Source organism: Bombina bombina, chromosome 4 (genome assembly GCF_027579735.1).
Source record: "Bombina bombina isolate aBomBom1 chromosome 4, aBomBom1.pri, whole genome shotgun sequence".
Lineage (NCBI taxonomy): Eukaryota > Metazoa > Chordata > Amphibia > Anura > Bombinatoridae > Bombina > Bombina bombina.
The window spans coordinates 1,057,814,568-1,057,833,114 of NC_069502.1; the positions used below are offsets into that span (position 1 = coordinate 1,057,814,568).

Consider the following 18,547-nt stretch of genomic DNA (forward strand, 5'->3'; position numbering starts at 1 on the left):
AGCCTTAACACCGCGGTAGACCACTCCGCACCGCCTTCGCTTCGGATAAAGATATTAGATAATGGAGCCGCCTGGAAGACCTTTACCGCCGGACTTCAGGAACTGTGAGTACCTATTTTGTGGTAAGACTTAGTTGTTTTTTTTGTTTGTTTTTTTGGATTAGGGATTTTTTTTATTTTAATGGGCAGTAAAAGAGCTGAATGTGTTTTTAAGGGCAATGCCAATACAAATGCCCCTTTAAAGGCAATGGGTAGCTTAGATTTTTATAGAGTTAGTTTTTTTATTTTGGGGGGTTGGTCAGGTAGGGGGATTTTACTGTTAGGGGGTAACTGGTAATTTTTTTTTAGGTGAAAGAGCTGTTTAAAGTGAATGTAAATGTTTATGCTAAAGTGCCCGGTTTTTAAAACTTCGATTAAAAACAAGGGCACTTTAATTCATCAAAATTTTCATTTCACTCCTGTTGTGAAAAAAAACTTACCTTTTAATCTTCACAGCAGCTCCAGCTACCTCCACCCATTTCAAAGCCTCTTCCTGGGTCTAAAATGAGGCATCTGGCTTCCTCCAATCACAGCAGTGAATCAGACACTGAATCCCCCGGGGGGGAAGCTGTGATTGGAGGATGACCTATCAATCATTTCTGACACCAGAAATGGCTTGTGAGACTGAAAGAAGCTGGAGCTGCTGTGAAGTTTAAAAGGTAAGTTTTTTTACACAACAGGAGTGAAATGTAAATTTTGATGAATTAAAGTGACCCTGTTTTTAATCAAAGTTTTAAAAACCGGGCACTTTAGCATCAAAATTTACATTCACTTTAAGTTAGGGCAATGCCCTACAAAAGCTATTGGTAGTTTAGTATTAGATTAAGAGGTTCTTTTATTACACACACACACATATATATATATATATATATATATATATATATATATACATACACACACACACTATACACACACACACACATATACATACAAATTAAAGTTTGTTTTTTAAGCTAACAGAAAGTGTATCGACCTTAAAGGGACATAAAACTAAAACATTTTCTTTCATGATTTAGGTAGAACATAGAATTTTAAACAATTTTCCAGTTTACTTTTATTATCAAATTTGCTTCATTCTCTTGGTATCATTTGTTGAAGAAGCAGCAATGCACTACTGGTTTCTAACTGAACACATGGGTTAACTAATGACAATCGGTATATATATGCAGCCACCAATCAGCAGCTAGAACCGAGGTTCTTTGCTGCACCTGAACTTTCCTAGATACACCTTTTAGCAAAGGATAACAAGAAAAGGAAGCAAATTAAATATAGAAGTTAATTGTTAAGTTGTTTAAAGTGGTATGCTCGGTCTAAATCATAATTATCTAATTATGACTTCACTGTCCTTTTAGGGACTGATGGGCACACAGGCTGCAAAGCAAGCATCCAATTGCTATATTGGTGGACAATGGTCAAACAGTTTTTCCGTTTATTTGCCTCAGTACAGGAATATCAATTTTACCAAACAGAGTTAATTTGTTCTCAAATTCCTGCTTTTAGTTTAGAAAAAAAAAAACTAACATCCCTTTAAGTACAGAATTTGAGCTCCAGATGGAAAGATGTAGAACAAGAATATTTTTTATAGGTATTTTACAATAAAAGCAAGCAAAATAACGACTGTATATTACAATTTTGTTATATTGTCATTAATTATACATTTTCAGAAAATTACATTTTCAGTCAAATATCCCTTTAAAAGGTGCCAACAAATCCTGCAGTTCTGATGCTTGTGTACAAATGGTGACCACAGGATGAAGAGAATCATCAGTTAAAGGGACATGAAACCAACATTTTTTCTTTCCTGATTCAGACAGAGCATGCAATTTTAAACAACTTTGCGAATTTACTTCTATTATCTAATTTGCTTCATTATCTCGATATCGAAAATCATAGCTAAATATGCTCAGTAGCTGCCGATTGGTGGCTGCACATAGATGCCTTGTGTTATTGGCTCACCCATGTGCATTGCTATTTCTTCAACAAAGGATATCAAAAGAATGAAGCAAAAGAGATAATAGAAGTAAATTGGAAAGTTGTTTAAAACAATATTGTCTGACGCATGACAGCATTTTTTTTAGGTTTCATGTCCCTTTAAGAGGTACAAGCATGTAAAACAGTTTGCTTTTGGAGTAGTATGTTATAGATGGGTTTTTCCAAAGAATTCAGTTTTAAGTGGCGTGGGAAGAAGTTACTGCAGAAGATGGTGGCAGTAAGTAATGAGATAAGTGGGATTCGTGAGTATACGTATTACACACATCATACTTTGATGAAATAATATCCATTTGAAATAGCAGTATGAGAAATTTAGCCCTTCAAATAAATTAACTTAATTTTTTTTTAATTAGGGAAAAATATATAATTTTAAATATCATTTTATCATACCAAGTCAAGCAACATAACTCAATTTTATTTACGTCTAGTAAGTTTACATGAGCAGCAAAAGTATAGTAAGTCAGAGATAGGCAATGCATTTCACTTGGAAGGCTATACTTTTGACCCCATGAGTCTGAAAACGGTCTTACATAGGTTATTAATTTCATTAAACACTATGGGTCAGATTACAAGTGGAGCAGTAACAAACGCTTCTGCTTGATTTTTTAACTGCGCTAGGTTTTTTGCTCACGTCGGGATGTGCTCGTATTATGAGTTGAAAGTAAATTGTTTTTGCTCACTCATTAACCCGACGAGCGCAAATTGCCGATATTGCGTGAGCGTTCACATATTCCCCCATAGAAGTTAATGGGGGAAAAACAAAAACGTGACAAACAAAAAACCCGACTGCATATTCTCATGTGTGCTAACCCGACATAAAAATATGAATATTTCACATTCCAATGTTCTTCACATACAAGAATATGTTCTATTTATTTATTTATAAATAAATATTTCTACATATATCTGATGTTGTTTGGTACAATATATTATATATATATATACACATACACACACATGATTATATATAGGCCCAGAGGCAGAACTTTTTTTCCTTTTCTGCAATGAAATGTATTTTTTTTTTTTTGGTGAAACTTTTTCTGCAGGTTAAATTAGGCGGTTACACTAAAGCACCAGTTCAGTTGCAATGTGTTGATTAAATGGAGAATAAAGCAATTTTAAAAGTTTTATAATATATTGCAGCAGCTGAAAATCGGATTGCAAATTAGCTGCATAAAAAAAAAAAAAAAAAAAAGAAATTGTAAAATGTCACTTGAATAAATTTGTTTCCTTTTCTCTTGGTCTAACATAGAAATGTAATAAAAAAAGGTGCATTGCTCATAAGAATGTCTTACATTCACAAAAAAACAGCTTTGCAGATTGGGAAAGGTTAGGGGGCGGGTTTGAAAAAAATCTGAGAGCCAGTCACTACTGCATATGCACTTTCCTGTGGAACTTACACAGTGCAGCCAGAGCAAAGCTCTGTTTGAAGAGAACAGCCTGATGTGGAGCAGCACTGCAAAGATAAAGCTGTAACGGTTCCTGCATGTGTCCTGTTCTTTCTGCAGACATGCTGCATTTTCTGCAATGGCATCTCAGTCATGTGAAAAATAAAAGTACACCCTGTTTGAATTATATGATTCTACATATCAGGACATAATCATCTGGTACTTTAGCAGGTCTTAAAATTAGGTAAATACAACCTCGGATAAAAAAAACCCAACACAATATATATTACATAGCGTCATGATTTATTTAACAAAAATAAAGCCAAGATAAATTCAACAGCTTGTAGAACCACCTTTAGCAGCAATAACGAAGTAATCATTTTCTGTATGACTATCAGTCTCTCACATTATTGTAGAGGAATTTTGGCCCACTTTTCTTTACAACTGTTAGGGTACCAGGAATCAGACAGAGATGTGAAATGCTAAATTAATCACACCTTTATTTAAAAAAATAACAAAAATTAAAAGCCAAATGACAAGCCAGAGTGGGTAGACAGACGAGTTAGGTCAGGAACCAAAGCAGGGAGTCAAGACAAGCCAAGGTCAGGAACACAAAGATCAGCAAAGTCAGAAACAAGCCAGGGATCAGGAACCAGAAGGCACATCAAACAAGGCAAGTAATACACAGAGTCAGGCACTTACAGAGAAGTCAGAGACCACACAAAGGCAATGGCAAACTGGACAGAGGCAGTTAAAAAGGAAGTGATAGGATCATCATCATTCTGAGACTGCAACCTGTCTCTCTCAGATGATGTTGCCCAACTTGGCCATAAGAGGGAGCCTGGGTGTAGTGAGCAGGGTTACACACTCTGCTACAGGCAAGGAGAAAACACAGGTGAGTCTAAAATGGCAGCCAATATAAAAAGCTACAAATAACTAGCGAAGTCAACGTGAAACCCTGACAACATCGTTGCTTTAGTTCATTAAGGTTTGCGGGCATTCATTTATGCACAGCTCTCTTAAGGTCCTGCCACAGTATTTTTAATCTGGTTGAGGTCTGGACTTTGACTGGGCAATTGCAACACCTTGATTCTTTTTCAGCCATTCTGTTGTAGATTTGCTGGTGTGCTTGGTATCATTGTCCTGTTGCATGACCCAATTTTGGCTAAGCTTTAGCTGTCGGACAGATGGCCTCACATTTGACTCTAGAAAACTTTGGTATAAAGAGTTCATGGTCGACTCAATGATTGCAAGGTGCCCAGGTACTGTGGGTGCAAAACAAGCTGAAATCATCACCCCTCCACCACTGTGCTTGACAGTTGCTATGCTGTGTTTGTTTTCCGCCAAATGTGGCGCTGTGCATTATGGCTTAACATCTCTACTCTGGTCTTGTCTGTCCAATGGACATTGTTCCAGAAGTCATGTGGTTTGTTCAGATGCAACTTTCCAAACCTAAGCCGTGCCGCCATGTTCTTTTTAGATACAAAAGGCTTTCTCCTGGCAAACCTTCCATACAAACCATACTTTTTCAGTCTTTTTCTAATTGTACTCTCATGAACTTTAACATGCTGAGACTTGTAGAGTCTGAGATGTTTTTATGCAAATTCCCTGAGCATTGCATGTTCTGATTTTGGGGTGAACTAGCTGGGACGTTCACTCCTGGGAAAATTGGCAACTGTCTTGGATGTTTTCCACTTGTGAATAATATTTCTCACTGTAGAATGATGGAATTTGAATTGTTTGGAAATGGCCTTATAACCCTTCCCAGATTGATGGGCAGCAACAATTGCTTCTCTAAGATCACTGCTGATGTATTGCCTCCTTAGCATTGTGTTAACACACACCTGAATTCTCCAGACCAGCAAATTGCTAAAACTTTGGCTTTTATAGAGGTGGTCACACTTGCTGATAATCAATTAATCAACGGCATTTGATTAGCAGCACCTGGCTGCTACTTAGCCTCTTAATTCCTCTGGAAGAAGAAAGGATGTACTTAGTTTTTCACACATGACTTTTCCATTTTGGCTTTATTTTTGTTAAATAAATCATGAAACTGTGTAATATGTCATGTTTTGTTGTTCATCTGAGGTTGTATTTACCTAATTTTAAAACCTGCTAAGGACCAGAAGATTGTTATGTCCAGATACATAACCATAGAATTCAAAGAGGGTGTACTTTCTTTTTACATGCCTGTATGTGTGTGTGTGTGTGTATGTATATATATATATATATATATATATATATATATACACATACATACAGACACACATATCTTTAAAGATGTATATGTATGTATCTCTATGATAAAGCCCTTTGCCTAACCTTTTTTTTTTCTAACACCTGATACCTCATTTCTTTGAGCCCTTATAACTTTTGTATGGAATATTTTTAAGAATAATTTGTATTAGTGTTATTATGAGGACTGTAACTAGAATTTGTAATGTATTTTTTGTGTGTTTTGTGCAACTTTTTGTTTTGCGAAACAGTTAACCAGAACTCTGAAGTTGCTGTAATCATTCTAGCATAAATCACAATTGCGCTCAAGTGATCGCGTTTACTTTCAATTCGCATTACCAACAGTAAGCCCAACGAGTGCAAAGACCCGCAATAAACCCCTTATCGCTCGGGCACAAATGATTGCGCTCTACTCGTAATCTGACCCTAAATACATTTAATTTCATGTACTTCCCTCTTATTACGGGTGCTGTCATTATGGAACCTAGTGTTCACTGCACGTATCTGAAGGAGGTGGCAGATAACTTGAATACTATGCTCAAAAATGTATTTAGGGTTTAATGTCCCTTTAATTCAATGCACTTTTCCATACAAACATTTTCAATAAAAGCTGTTTCAGCCCTTTTAACTCTGTGATGGGCACATTGTGCATATGTGTAGTCTCAGAATTTATCCATATACACACACTGTGTACTATTTTGCCTGCCAATCACGCTGGGTCACTGTGTACTTACAAATAAATGGATAAGCTTTCTTTGGAGATCAAGAACTGTGACATTTTAGAGGTTGCAGTGTTTAAAATAAGGTTGTTATAAAACTCCCAATAAACACTTTGTATTTCAAAGTGCATTTCTAAATGTTTCTTCTAGTTTGCCATGTATATACTGTTTGGCAAACTAACAGTGTGGATAGTATGTGAATACTTTTCCCATTATAGTTCAAATACAACATTTTATTCAGAAGTATTTATCTATTGCTATGAAACTACTTATAATTATTAAACACATATTTTCTTTGTGTAAAAACTGTGCTTTGTACTACATTCCCTATAGAGGTCAAAAAGCAATATCTGTAACTTAGGTCTTTAAAATATCAAGCTGCCAGCTATTGGATTGGCAGGTTACAAGACAAACTTTTTGCCCTCTCTAGGGACTGTAGAGAAAGTGCAATTTTTACACAAATATACAAGGTGTTTGATGTCCTTTTTAAAATCAGGCATAAAGCTTGCCTTTAGAATAGCATGTATTCATTTGCAAACATGGTATTAAATATTTCTATAATACTCTAGAAAGCATAAATAAAACCTAGATACATTGTGCAAATTGTTTTTGCTTTTCTTTTTGCAAATATCTGCTGCAATAGCCAAAGAGCTATCATTGACCATTATATGCAATTTATATTTTGGTGTCTTTCCAAAAGCTCCCTAACTAGCTTTTCTAAAGAGAAAAGATGCTCATCTGCCTCTTCTGGTACAAGATTTCTCAGCGAGTTTGCAAGTTCAAACAAATATTCTGTGTTTTTTCCACTTGGACCAACCGCTTTAAAAATCTGGTCTGCAATGTCTTCTAATGGAGCCGGGCCGAGGTAGTTAGGATTATCACATGTTCCAATATACAGCAAGACATTAAATGGTTTTATTGAAGAGTCTTTTGGATAAAAGACCACAGTTGTAGTCCGGTAGCCACCTTTTTCTCTGAAGTCGAGATAAGCTTTTACTTCATCCTCTTTCCCCTCTGGTAATCTGTAAGCAACACCCCACACACAACCCTGTAAAGAAATAAACAAGTTGTGTAAAAAAAAAACGAAGAGACTTTATATGAATGGTAGCAACAATTACATTCTGAAAATACTGCAGACATTAGTTAATACAGACTAAATGAAGCTATAATAACAAGTTGCATTATCATTTTCAAATATAAACTTATATACATACTGATTTTTTTTTTTTTTTTAATATGTTTACATTTACTTTTTTTTTACCAGCTGCAGAGTATTAAATGTATGAGATTTCATTTTTTTTAAAATTTTATTATTTTTATTAAGGATTAAAAATAAACATACAGGAATCCCATTGTGAGATAACAAAAATATACAGGCAATATGTTCCATAACAATGAAATGACATATAAAGCATTTAGGTACATAAATGCAAAATAAAGTGGAATACAATAATGTAGCCAACTATTTAAGTAGTACCTGTAGAATAGAACAAAAGAAAATAATCAAATTCTTATTCTCAGTTTTCCACCTCCATAACACAAGTGAGGCCACTTTTGGACCTTTAACACATCTATTATGAAGAATAACAGGAGGGTTACATTAATATAAGGTCACTTTTGGACCTTTTGAGTACTATTGAAACACATCAATTATAGATATGGCATATACATCTAGTTTGTATAGTATATATAACCAAATCTCAACTTGCAAACGTTACAAATGTAATTATCTCCTACTTGAGATGAGCATATCTTTAAACTATCTGTGGTGCTCGCATCATTGGGTGCACGTAAATTTTTTGATACACAGCTATATGAAGCCTAGTTATCATTCCTGAGTCTTTCTGGCTTATATCTGAAGGCAGTTAGAGAGCAGGACTCTACATAATAAATAAGTTATTATATTCAGTCAGAAACATATCTAGTATATATATATAGAAATATGTTCTGCCAGAATATCACTCTTAAATCTTCTGAGCCGTTAAGAGCCTATCCTGTAACCTTATCTGAAAGTAATGAGCGAGCTGGTCACCAAAAGTTAAGCTAAAAACACAATTTATGCTTACCTGATAAATTTATTTCTCTTGTGGTGTATCCAGTCCACGGATCATCCATTACTTGTGGGATATTCTCATTCCCAACAGGAAGTTGCAAGAGGACACCCACAGCAGAGCTGTAATATAGCTCCTCCCCTAACTGTCATAGCCAGTCATTCGACCGAAAACAAGCCGAGAAAGGAGGAACCATAGGGTGTAGTGGTTACTGTAGTTTAAATTTAAAAATTACCTGCCTTAAAATGACAGGGCGGGCCGTGGACTGGATACACCACAAGAGAAATAAATTTATCAGGTAAGCATAAATTGTGTTTTCTCTTGTAAGGTGTATCCAGTCCACGGATCATCCATTACTTGTGGGATACCAATACCAAAGCTAAAGTACACGGATGAAGGGAGGGACAAGGCAGGAACCACTGCCTGTAAAACCTCTCCCCCAAATATAGCCTCCGAAGAAGAAAAAGTATCAAATTTGTAAAATTTTGAAAAAGTATGAAGCAAAGACCAAGTCGCCGCCTTGCAAATCTGTTCAACAGAAGCCTCATTTTTAAAGGCCTAAGTGGAAGCAACAGCTCTAGTGGAATGAGCTGTAATCCTTTCAGGAGGCTGTTGTCCAGCAGTCTCATAGGCTAAGCGGATTAAGCTTCTTAGCCAAAAAGAAAAAGAGGTTGCCAAAGCCTTTTGACCTCTCCTCTGTCCAGAGTAGACAACAAACAAAGCAGATGTTTGACGAAAATCTTTAGTAGCTTGTAAGTAAAACTTTAAAGCACAGACCACGTCCAGATTGTGTAACACAAGGATGGAACCACAATCTCTTGATTGATATTCTTGTTAGATACCACCTTAGGTAAGAACCCAGGTTTGGTACGCAGGACTACCTTATCCGCCCAGAGGCAGAATTTTTTTTCACTTTCTGCGATGAGATTTTTTTAGTGAAAATTTTTCTGCAGGCTATTTTTAAATAAAATTCAATTTTAAATAAGGCAGTTACACTAAAGCACCAGTTCAATTGCAATGTGTTGGTTAACTAAAGAATAAAACAATTTTTAACGATTGATAATATAGTGCAGTAGTTGAAAATCGCATTGCAAATTAGCTGCAGACAAACTAAATTGAATAATTGAATTGAATAAATTTGTTTCCTTTTCTCTTGGTCTAACATAGAAATATAGTAATAAAAAGAGGCAATGCTCATAAGAACGTCTTCCATTTAGAACAAACACCTTTGCAGACTGGGAAAGGATAGGGGTTTGAAAAAAGCCAGTTAAAGGGACATTATACACTCATTTTTTATTTGCATAAATGTTTTGTAGATAATCTATTTATATAGCCCATAAAGTTTTTTTTTTAAATTAATGTATAGTTTTGCTTATTTTTAAATAACATTGCTCTGATTTTCAGACTCCTAACCAAGCCCCAAAGTTTTATGTGAATACGCTCGACTACATACTCCAGCTTGCTCCTGTTTGTGTAAAGGGTCTTTTCATATGCAAAAGAAGGGGGAGGGGGGGAGTGTCTTATTTGCCACTTGCAGTGGGCTTTCCAGCTACCTTTTCAACAGAGCCAAACTGACAGCTTCTAAGTAAGTTTTTAAACAGTTTTATACTGGATTTTTATATCAGTATCTGTGCATCTTATTCTTTATAGTAGTGTCTATTACATGCAGTTATATGAAAATGAGTGTATACTGTCCCTTTAATAATCAACGCACTGCTGCTTTACAGTGCTACTGCATATTTGTCTGTTAACTTCAAACAGCACTTTTCTCTTAATGCACTGGAACACTTAAACAGTGCAGCCAAAATACAGCTCTGTTTGAAGAGTAGAGCTGCAAAGTTAAAGTACTAAGTCTAACAGTTCCTGCATGTGTCCTGTTCTTTCTGCAGACATACTGCATTTTCTGCGATGACATCTCAGATCACTGTATGTTCTGCCTTGGGGCTTATCCGTATGAAAAATCAGATAAGGAGAATCACATTGTAAGGCAGATAGCTCAGAGACTCTACGAGCCGAGGAAATAGCTACCAAAAAAAAAAAAAAAAAATTTCCAAGATAAAAGTTTGATATCTATGGAATGAAGAGGTTCAAACTGAACTCCTTGAAGAACCTTAAGAACCAAGTTTAAGCTCCATGGTGGAGCAACATGTTTAAACACAGGCTTGATTCAAACTAAAGCCTGACAAAATGCCTGAACGTCTGGAACATCTGCCAGACGCTAGTGCAAAAGAATAGACAGAGCAAAAATCTGTCCCTTTAAGAAACTAGCTGACAATCCTTTTTCCAAACCTTCTTGGAGAAAAGATAAAATCCTAGGAATCCTGAACTTACTCCATGAGTAACCCTTGGATTTACACCAATAAAGATATCTACGCCATACCTTATGGTAAATTTTCCTGGTGACAGGCTTTCGTGCCTGTATTAAGGTATCAATAACTGACTCGGAGAAGCCACGCCTTGATAAAATCAAGCATTCAATCTCCAGGCAGTCAGCCTCAGAGAAATTAGATTTGGATGGTTGAAAGGACCCTGAAGTAGAAGGTCCTGTCTCAGAGGCAGAGACCATGGTGGAAAGGATGACATGTCCACCAGATCTGCATACCAGGTCCTACGTGGCCACGCAGGTGCTATCAGAATCACCGATGCTCTCTCCTGCTTGATCTTGGCAATCAGTCAAGGGAGCAGAGGAAACGGTGGAAACACATAAGCCAGGTTGAAAGACCAGGGCGCTGCTAGAGTATCTATCAGTGTCGCCTTGGGATCCCTGGACCTGGATCCGTAACACGGAAGCTTGGCGTTCTGGCGAGACGCCATGAGATCCAGTTCTGGTTTGCCCCAACGGAGAATCAGTTGTGTAAATACCTCCGGATGGAGTTCCCACTCTCCCGGATGAAAAGTCTGACGACTTAGAAAATCCGCCTCCCAGTGCTCTACACCTGGGATATGGATAGCTGATAGGTGGCAAGAGTGAATCTCTGCCCAGTGAATTATTTTTGAAACTTCTAACATCTCTAGGGAACTTCTTGTTCCCCCTCGATGGTTGATGTAAGCTACAGTCGTGATGTTGACCGACTGAAATCTGATGTACTATCTGAAATCTGAGTTGCTAACTGAGGCCAAACCTGAAGAGCCTTGAATATCGCTCTTAGTTCCAGAATATTTATTGGAAGGAGAGACTCCTCCTGAGTCCACGATCCCTGAGCCTTCAGGGAGTTCCAGACTGCACCCCAACCTAGAAGGCTGGCATTTGTTGTTACAATAGTCCAATCTGGCCTGCGAAGGTCATACCTTTGGACAGATGGACCCGAGATAGCCACCAGGGAAGAGGATCCCTGGTCTCTTGGTCCAGATTCAGTTGAGGGGCCAAATCTGTGTAATCCCCGCTCCACTGACAGCCTGCATAGTTGCAGCGGTCTGAGATGTAAGCGTGCAAACGGCACTATGTCCATTGCCGCTACCATTAAGCCGATTACTTCCATACACTGAGCCACCAAAGGGCGCGGAATGGAATGAAGAACCCAACAGGAATTTAGAAGCTTTGATAACCTGGACTCCGTCAAGGTAAATTTTCATTTCTACAGAATCTATCAGAGTCCCTAGAAATGAAACTCTTGTGAGTGGGGATAGAGAACACTTTTCCTCGTTCACTTTCCACCCATGCGAGCTCAGAAATGCCAGTACTACGTCCGTATGAGACTTGGCAATTTGGAAGTTTGACGCCTGTATCAGGATGTCGTCTAAATAAGGGGCTACTGCTATGCCCCGCGGCCTTAGGACCGCCAAAAGCGACCCTAGAACCTTTGTAAAGATTCTTGGGGCTGTAGCTAATCCAAAGGGAAGAGCTACAACTGGTAATGCCTGTCTTGAAAGGCAAACCTGAGAAACCGATGATGATCTTTGTGTATCGGAATGTGAAGATAAGCATCCTTTAGATCCACTGTAGTCATATATTGACCCTCCTGGATCAGTGGTAGGATGGTACGAATAGTTTCCATCTTGAACGACGGAACTTTGAGGAATTTGTTTAAGATCTTTAGATCCAAAATCGGTCTGAAGGTTCCCTCTTTTTTGGGAACCACAAAAAGATTTGAGTAAAAACCCTGTTCCTCCTTTGGAACTGGATGGATCACTCCCATAACTAGGAGGTCTCGTACACAGTGTAAGAATGCCTCACTCTTTATCTGGTTTGCAGATAATTGTGAAAGGTGAAATCTCCCTTTTGGGGGGAAGCTTTGAAGTCCAGAAGATATCCCTGGGATATAATTTCCAACGCCCAGGGATCCTGAACATCTCTTGCCCACGCCTGGGCGAAGAGTGAAAGTCTGCCCCCTACTAGATCCGTTACCGGATAGGGGGTCGTTCCTTCATGCTGTCTTAGAAGCAGCAGCAGGCTTTTTGACCTGCTTACCTTTTTTCTAGGTCTGGTTTGGTCTCCAGACCGTCTTTGATTGAGCAAAAGTTCCCTCTTGTTTATTATTAGAGGAAGTTGATGCCGCACCTGCCTTGAAGTTTAGAAAGGCACGAAAATTAGACTGTTTGGCCCTAGATTTGGACCTGTCCTGAGGAAGGGCACAACCTTTTCCTCCCGTGATATCAGCAATAATCTCCTTCAAACCAGGCCCGAATAGGGTCTGCCCCTTGAAGGGAATGTTAAGTAGCTTAGATTTTAAAGTCACGTCAGCTGACCATGATTTAAGCCATAGCGCTCTGCGCGCCTGTATAGCAAAACCAGAATTCTTAGCCGTTAGTTTATTCAAATGAACAATGGCATCAGAAATAAAATAATTGGCTAGCTTAAGTGCTCTAAGTTTGCCAAGTATGTCATCCAATGGAGTCTCTACCTGTAAAGCCTCTTCCAGAGACTCAAACCAGTACGCCGCAGCAGCAGTGACAGGGGCAATGCATGCAATGGGCTGTAGGATAAAACCTTGTTGAATAAATATTTTCTTAAGGTAACCTTCTAATTTTTTATCCATTGGCTCTAAAAAAGCACAACTGTCCTCGACAGGGATAGTAGTACGCATTGCTAGAGTAGAAACTGCTCCCTCCACCTTAGGGACTGTCTGCCATAAGTCCCGTGTGGTGGCGTCTATTGGAAAACATTTTTCTAAAAATAGGAGGGGAAGAGAACGGCACACCTGGTCTATCCCATTCCTTATTAATAATTTCTGTAAACCTTTTAGGTATTGGAAAAACATCAGTACACACCGGCACTGCAAAGCATTTATCCAGTCTACAAAATTTCTCTGGCACTGCAATGGTATCACAGTCATTCAGAGCAGCTAAAACCTCCCTAAGTAACACGCGGAGGTGTTCAAGCTTAAATTTAAATGTAGAAATATTAGAATCAGGTATCTTTCCTGAGTCATTAACATCACCCACTGACTGAAGCTCTCCTTCCTCAGCTTCTGCATATTGTGAGGCAGTATCAGACATGGTTCTTAAAGCGTCAGTATGCTCTGCATTTTGTCTCACCCCAGAGCTATCTCGCTAACCTCTAAGTTCAGGTAGTCTGGCTAATACCGCTGACAGTGTATTATCCATGACTGCCGCCATGTCTTGTAAAGTAAACGCTAAATCCCTAGATGTACTTGGCGCCATTTGAGCGTGAGTCCCTTGGGCGGGAGTCAAAGGGTCTGGCACGTGGGGAGAGTTAGTCGGCATAACTTTCCCCACGTCAGATTCCTCTGGTGATAATTTTTTTTAAAAACAGAATATGATCTTTATTGCATAAAATGAAATCAGTACGGGGGGGGGGGGGGCGTGTCCGACTACCGATCGTGATGGCTGCTTTCAACTTGGGCTGTGATATTAGTGCAATTAAAACCGCTGTTTATTGCCTATTCCACATGTAATTTTATAAGGGCTATAGTACTCTTGAACATTAGAGAAGCAGATTTATATTTGTTCTCTCTCCCACGGCAAGCCAGCCCAGCAGACCAAACTAGAGGAGGTTTACAGCGGAGGCCTTACCGCGGCCTAGACCTTCATCTACCCCCCCTTTTTTGTTCCTGTTTCAGGTTATAAGTGCGCAGACACTATTAATGTTCTAAATATATCCACTTTGATATAATAATGGAGGACTTACTAAATACTTTAATGCAAGCCCTATCGAACTTGGAGGAAAACTTATGCGACATGCTACAGGAGACATCTACTCCCCAGCTGTGCCCTGAGCGTGTAAGAGAGAATGGTGCTGAAACCCATGCTCCTGGTGTAAGACCTGAATCATGCTTAATTTCGACATGGCACATTGACAAGCTTAATTCTCCACCAGACTTTGAATACTGCAGACTCTTTGCTTGGGAAGCGGAACGTGACCCTTCCTGGCAACAGCCTGATATTGTTTGCCGCATGGTCAGGCACCGAGAATATAACCAGCCCCGACAACAAGAGGGTCTGAGATTTTGGTTGCACATACCCATGGCAGACTCGGTCGGTATGCACACTGCAAACCTAGCTATCTCAAAGAGAGGGGTTTTCACCCCAAGGCGAATCCTAGCCACTGCGATGTCCATGTGGGAGCCACTGCTGCCAGATATTGCATCCACTACGCAGTGCTACGGGGAGGAAGCGGCGAGAGAGATGACTAGCTCTGTTTACGGCTCACTACAGGGGAGTCCCACGCTTGTGCAGAGCGAATGTGTTATACCTACAAGACAAGAGATAGATATTGAAGGTGATGAGAGAGACAACGCTGACCGGTATGGGCTATCGGATAGCTGGCCTGAAACGGATGGCATGGCTCTACAGCTCACTCATGAAACTGCCATTGGGCCTCTGCTTCGGGGGGCTAAATGGATGTTTATCCTACTCTGGGACTCGCTTGGTTGGGAGGATAGTCCCAGTGATAATTTGATGCCGCAGCGCTGGTTTGAAGGAGCTATGTTTGGGATCATGGAATCCACTCCAGGAGGACCTGAACCCCTATTGGGACTCATCCTGTGGTACTACGATGTGGGGTGAGATAATGGTTTTCCAGCTAGCAGAGACTATTTTAGGCCGTGAGCTGGACATTGAATAGATCCTGCTTGAGACTCTCGTCAACTAGTTAAAAGACTTATATAGTTATGATAACAGTTTATGGGTAAAGTATCGATAAAGCGGTAGATGTAGCTGGACTCTGTGCACTGCATTTGTCGACTGACATGATATTGGCTTGAGTCCTGCTCCGTACTCTGCAATAAGTCAAGGTTCATATACTAGACATTATATCTGCCTGTAAGCCTGCTATATTGCTAGGCTTAATATTTTTCTAACCCCTCTATAGCTCCATCCGGGAATCTGGGCATGATATATTTGAATTGACTCTCCTCTATAGCTGGTTTGCTTTTCCTAACCCTTTCTATACATATATATATATATATATATATATATATATGCATGCTATGTTTCATTTATGATCTAGAGATCCAACAGTGACCCAAGTACTAAACTGTCCCTCCTCTATAGTTAGTTTACTGTTTTTTAGTTCTTAAAGTATATAAGCTGTGTTCTAGTCATGATATATTGGTCTAAAAGTGACCTAAGCATTTGAAGCATTAGACATAGTATTGATTGCTATGTTGTAATAGCCCTTACCAGATCTATAAGAGATCTGATATTTATATTATTCTCCTGTACTTGGCATTTTATGTTAGCAGATGTCTTAGGAGCCCAAAAGTGGCTTCCCTTTCGCCACAGGAGGTAGAAAATCTGAGGATTAGTATTTGTTAGTTTCATTTTTTTTTTTTTTTTTTTTTATGACTACATTTGATCATAATACATTTCTTTAGAAATAGCGGCAGCCATATATGTACTATTAATGGTATTTTATTTTATTGTTTAGGTGTCATTTCTCTACCTGCATGTTAATCCATTGCTATGGATTATGCTATCTGTAAATTTGTGATATCATATGCCAGAATTTCTGTATGCCTATATTATTCCTCAATAAAAATATTAAAAAAAAAAAAAAAAAAAAAAAAAAAAATGAAATCAGTACATTTGGTACACATTCTAAGAGGGGGTTCCACCATGGCTTTTAAACATAATGAACAAGGAGTTTCTTCTTTGTCAGACATGTTTATACAGACTAGCAATGAGACTAGCAAGCTTGGAAAACACTTTAAATCAAGTTAACAAGCAAATATAAAAAACGGTACTGTGCCTTTAAGAGAATCAAATTTTGTCAGAATTTGTAAAACAGTGAAAAAATGCAGTAAATCAAACGAAATTTTTACAGTGTATGTAATAGGCTAGCAGAGCATTGCATCCACTTGCAAATGGATAATTAACCCCTTAGTTAAAAAAAAACGGATCAAAAAAACGAAATAGACTTTTTTTTTTTTTTTTTTTAAACAGTCACAACCAACTGCCACAGCAAGCTGTGGTCCTACCTTCCCCAATAAACGACTTTGGAAAGCCTTTGAGCCCTTTAGAGATGTCCTATAGCATACAGGGGACTCCTGAGGGAAGCTGGATGTCACAGTTTGTAATTTTAACTGCACCAACTGTAACTTTTATACTATAACAGTGGAAAGCCTCAGTAAAACTGTTTCTAGTCAAAATTTAAGCCAGCCATGTGGAAAAAACTAGGCCCCAATAAAGTTTTATCACCAATGCATATAAAAAAACGATTAAACATGCCAGCAAACGTTTATATTGCAATATCATAAGGGTATTACCCCTGGGAGTAAGCATGGTACCAGTCGTTATTAAATCACTGTATTCAGGCTTAACTTACATTAATCTGGTATCAGCAGCATTTTCTAGTGTTTTCCATCTCTAGAAAAAAATATAACTGCACATTCCTGATAGCAGAATAAACTGCACGCCATTCTCTCGCTGAAGTTACCTCATCTGTGTAATCCCCTCAGACATATGTGAGAATAGCAATGGATCTTAGTTACAACCTGCTAAGATCATAGAAACCTCAGGCAGATTCTTCTTCTATTTACTGCCTGAGATAAAATAGCACAACTCCTGTACTATTTAAAAATAACAAACTTTTGATTGAAGAAAATAAACTAGCTATATTTAACCACTCTCTCCTACAACGTCCTAGCTTGTTGAGAGTTGCAAGAGAATGACTGGCTATGACAGTTAGGGGAGGAGCTATATTACAGCTCTGCTGTGGGTGTCCTCTTGCAACTTCCTGTTGGGAATGAGAATATCCCACAAGTAATGGATGATCCGTGGACTGGATACACCTTACAAGAGAAATATATAACACGTATGGGAGAGATATTATTAGGTCTTGAGAAGGTGCATGGACATCTAGTAGTTCTTAAACCACCTATAACAATTGTTGCCATATCTATGAAATTGGGAGTAGTTAGAATAGTAGCTAGGGGAAGATGCATGACAGACTATCAAGAATTAATCATATTTAACTCAATTAGGGACTGATCAATAAGCAGTCATATATGTGCAATCATCAGACCTAAGGCAATCTTATGTGGATATTTGAGTGTGAGTCTGCCACAAGAGTATGGGCCCTATAGCCTGCGGCAGTAGACTCAACATTTCAGCCCTTCGTCAATTATGCCGTTTAGTTATCATACTGAAATATCTAGTGGCAGCTAGCTTCAGAACTTCTATTTACCTATTTAAGAGTCAGCCTAGACATGCTGTATAGGGAAATAATTCCTGTTCCAGGACCATGGATTATATCAATAACTCCCTATACCATAACCAGGATCACAAAAAAAAAAAAAAAAAAAAAGTAAGTGGTCCTTTCCTCACCTAATTTTTAGCTGTATAGCTGCACAACCTATGACTCAAGATAAGTTTTGTCCATGAAACTTTAAAATAAAAAAGAGTCTTGTCAATATTCACCTTATTGTTAGGCAACTTTAATGTGTTAGTGTATAGTGAAGCATACCCCACCCCTTGTGAAAATGACAAAATTATATTGCAAAATACACTGCTATATTGTTATGCATTGTTTTTCTAGCAATGTCATTGAACACTAAATAACATCCTAAATAATACAACTTGTAGGTTAGGAATTTCAATATACTCTATATAAGCACGCATGTAGGGTGTTTATAGCAATATACTGACTAGTCCAACAATTACATAAGGAGATTTCTGCATGTAGTATATAAGGGCAACTTCGGTATGAGAATAAAGAAGAAATA

General features: G+C 38.3%; 1 protein-coding gene across 1 annotated transcript; it reads right to left on the reverse strand.

The window, feature by feature from the left end:
- Positions 1 to 1,450: 1,450 nt before the first annotated feature.
- CHAC2 (ChaC glutathione specific gamma-glutamylcyclotransferase 2) lies at positions 1,451 to 14,563 on the reverse strand. Its single transcript, XM_053712694.1, has 2 exons — positions 14,519 to 14,563; positions 1,451 to 7,420 (listed from the first exon to the last, which is right to left on the reverse strand). The coding sequence occupies exons 1-2, from the start codon at positions 14,561 to 14,563 to the stop codon at positions 7,037 to 7,039; spliced, it is 429 nt and encodes a 142-aa protein (XP_053568669.1). The 3' UTR covers positions 1,451 to 7,036.
- Between the last annotated feature and the right edge of the window lie 3,984 nt (positions 14,564 to 18,547).

Bases quoted from the DNA above. Each gene is read 5' to 3' on its own strand.
- CHAC2 (XM_053712694.1), bottom strand. From the start codon at position 14,563: ATGTCGCATAAGTTTTCCTCCAAGTTCGATAGGGCTTGCATTAAA. The intron at 7,421-14,518 runs GTATTTAGTAAG...ATTTCTTTACAG, and splicing joins TCGATAGGGCTTGCATTAAA to GGTTGTGTGTGGGGTGTTGC.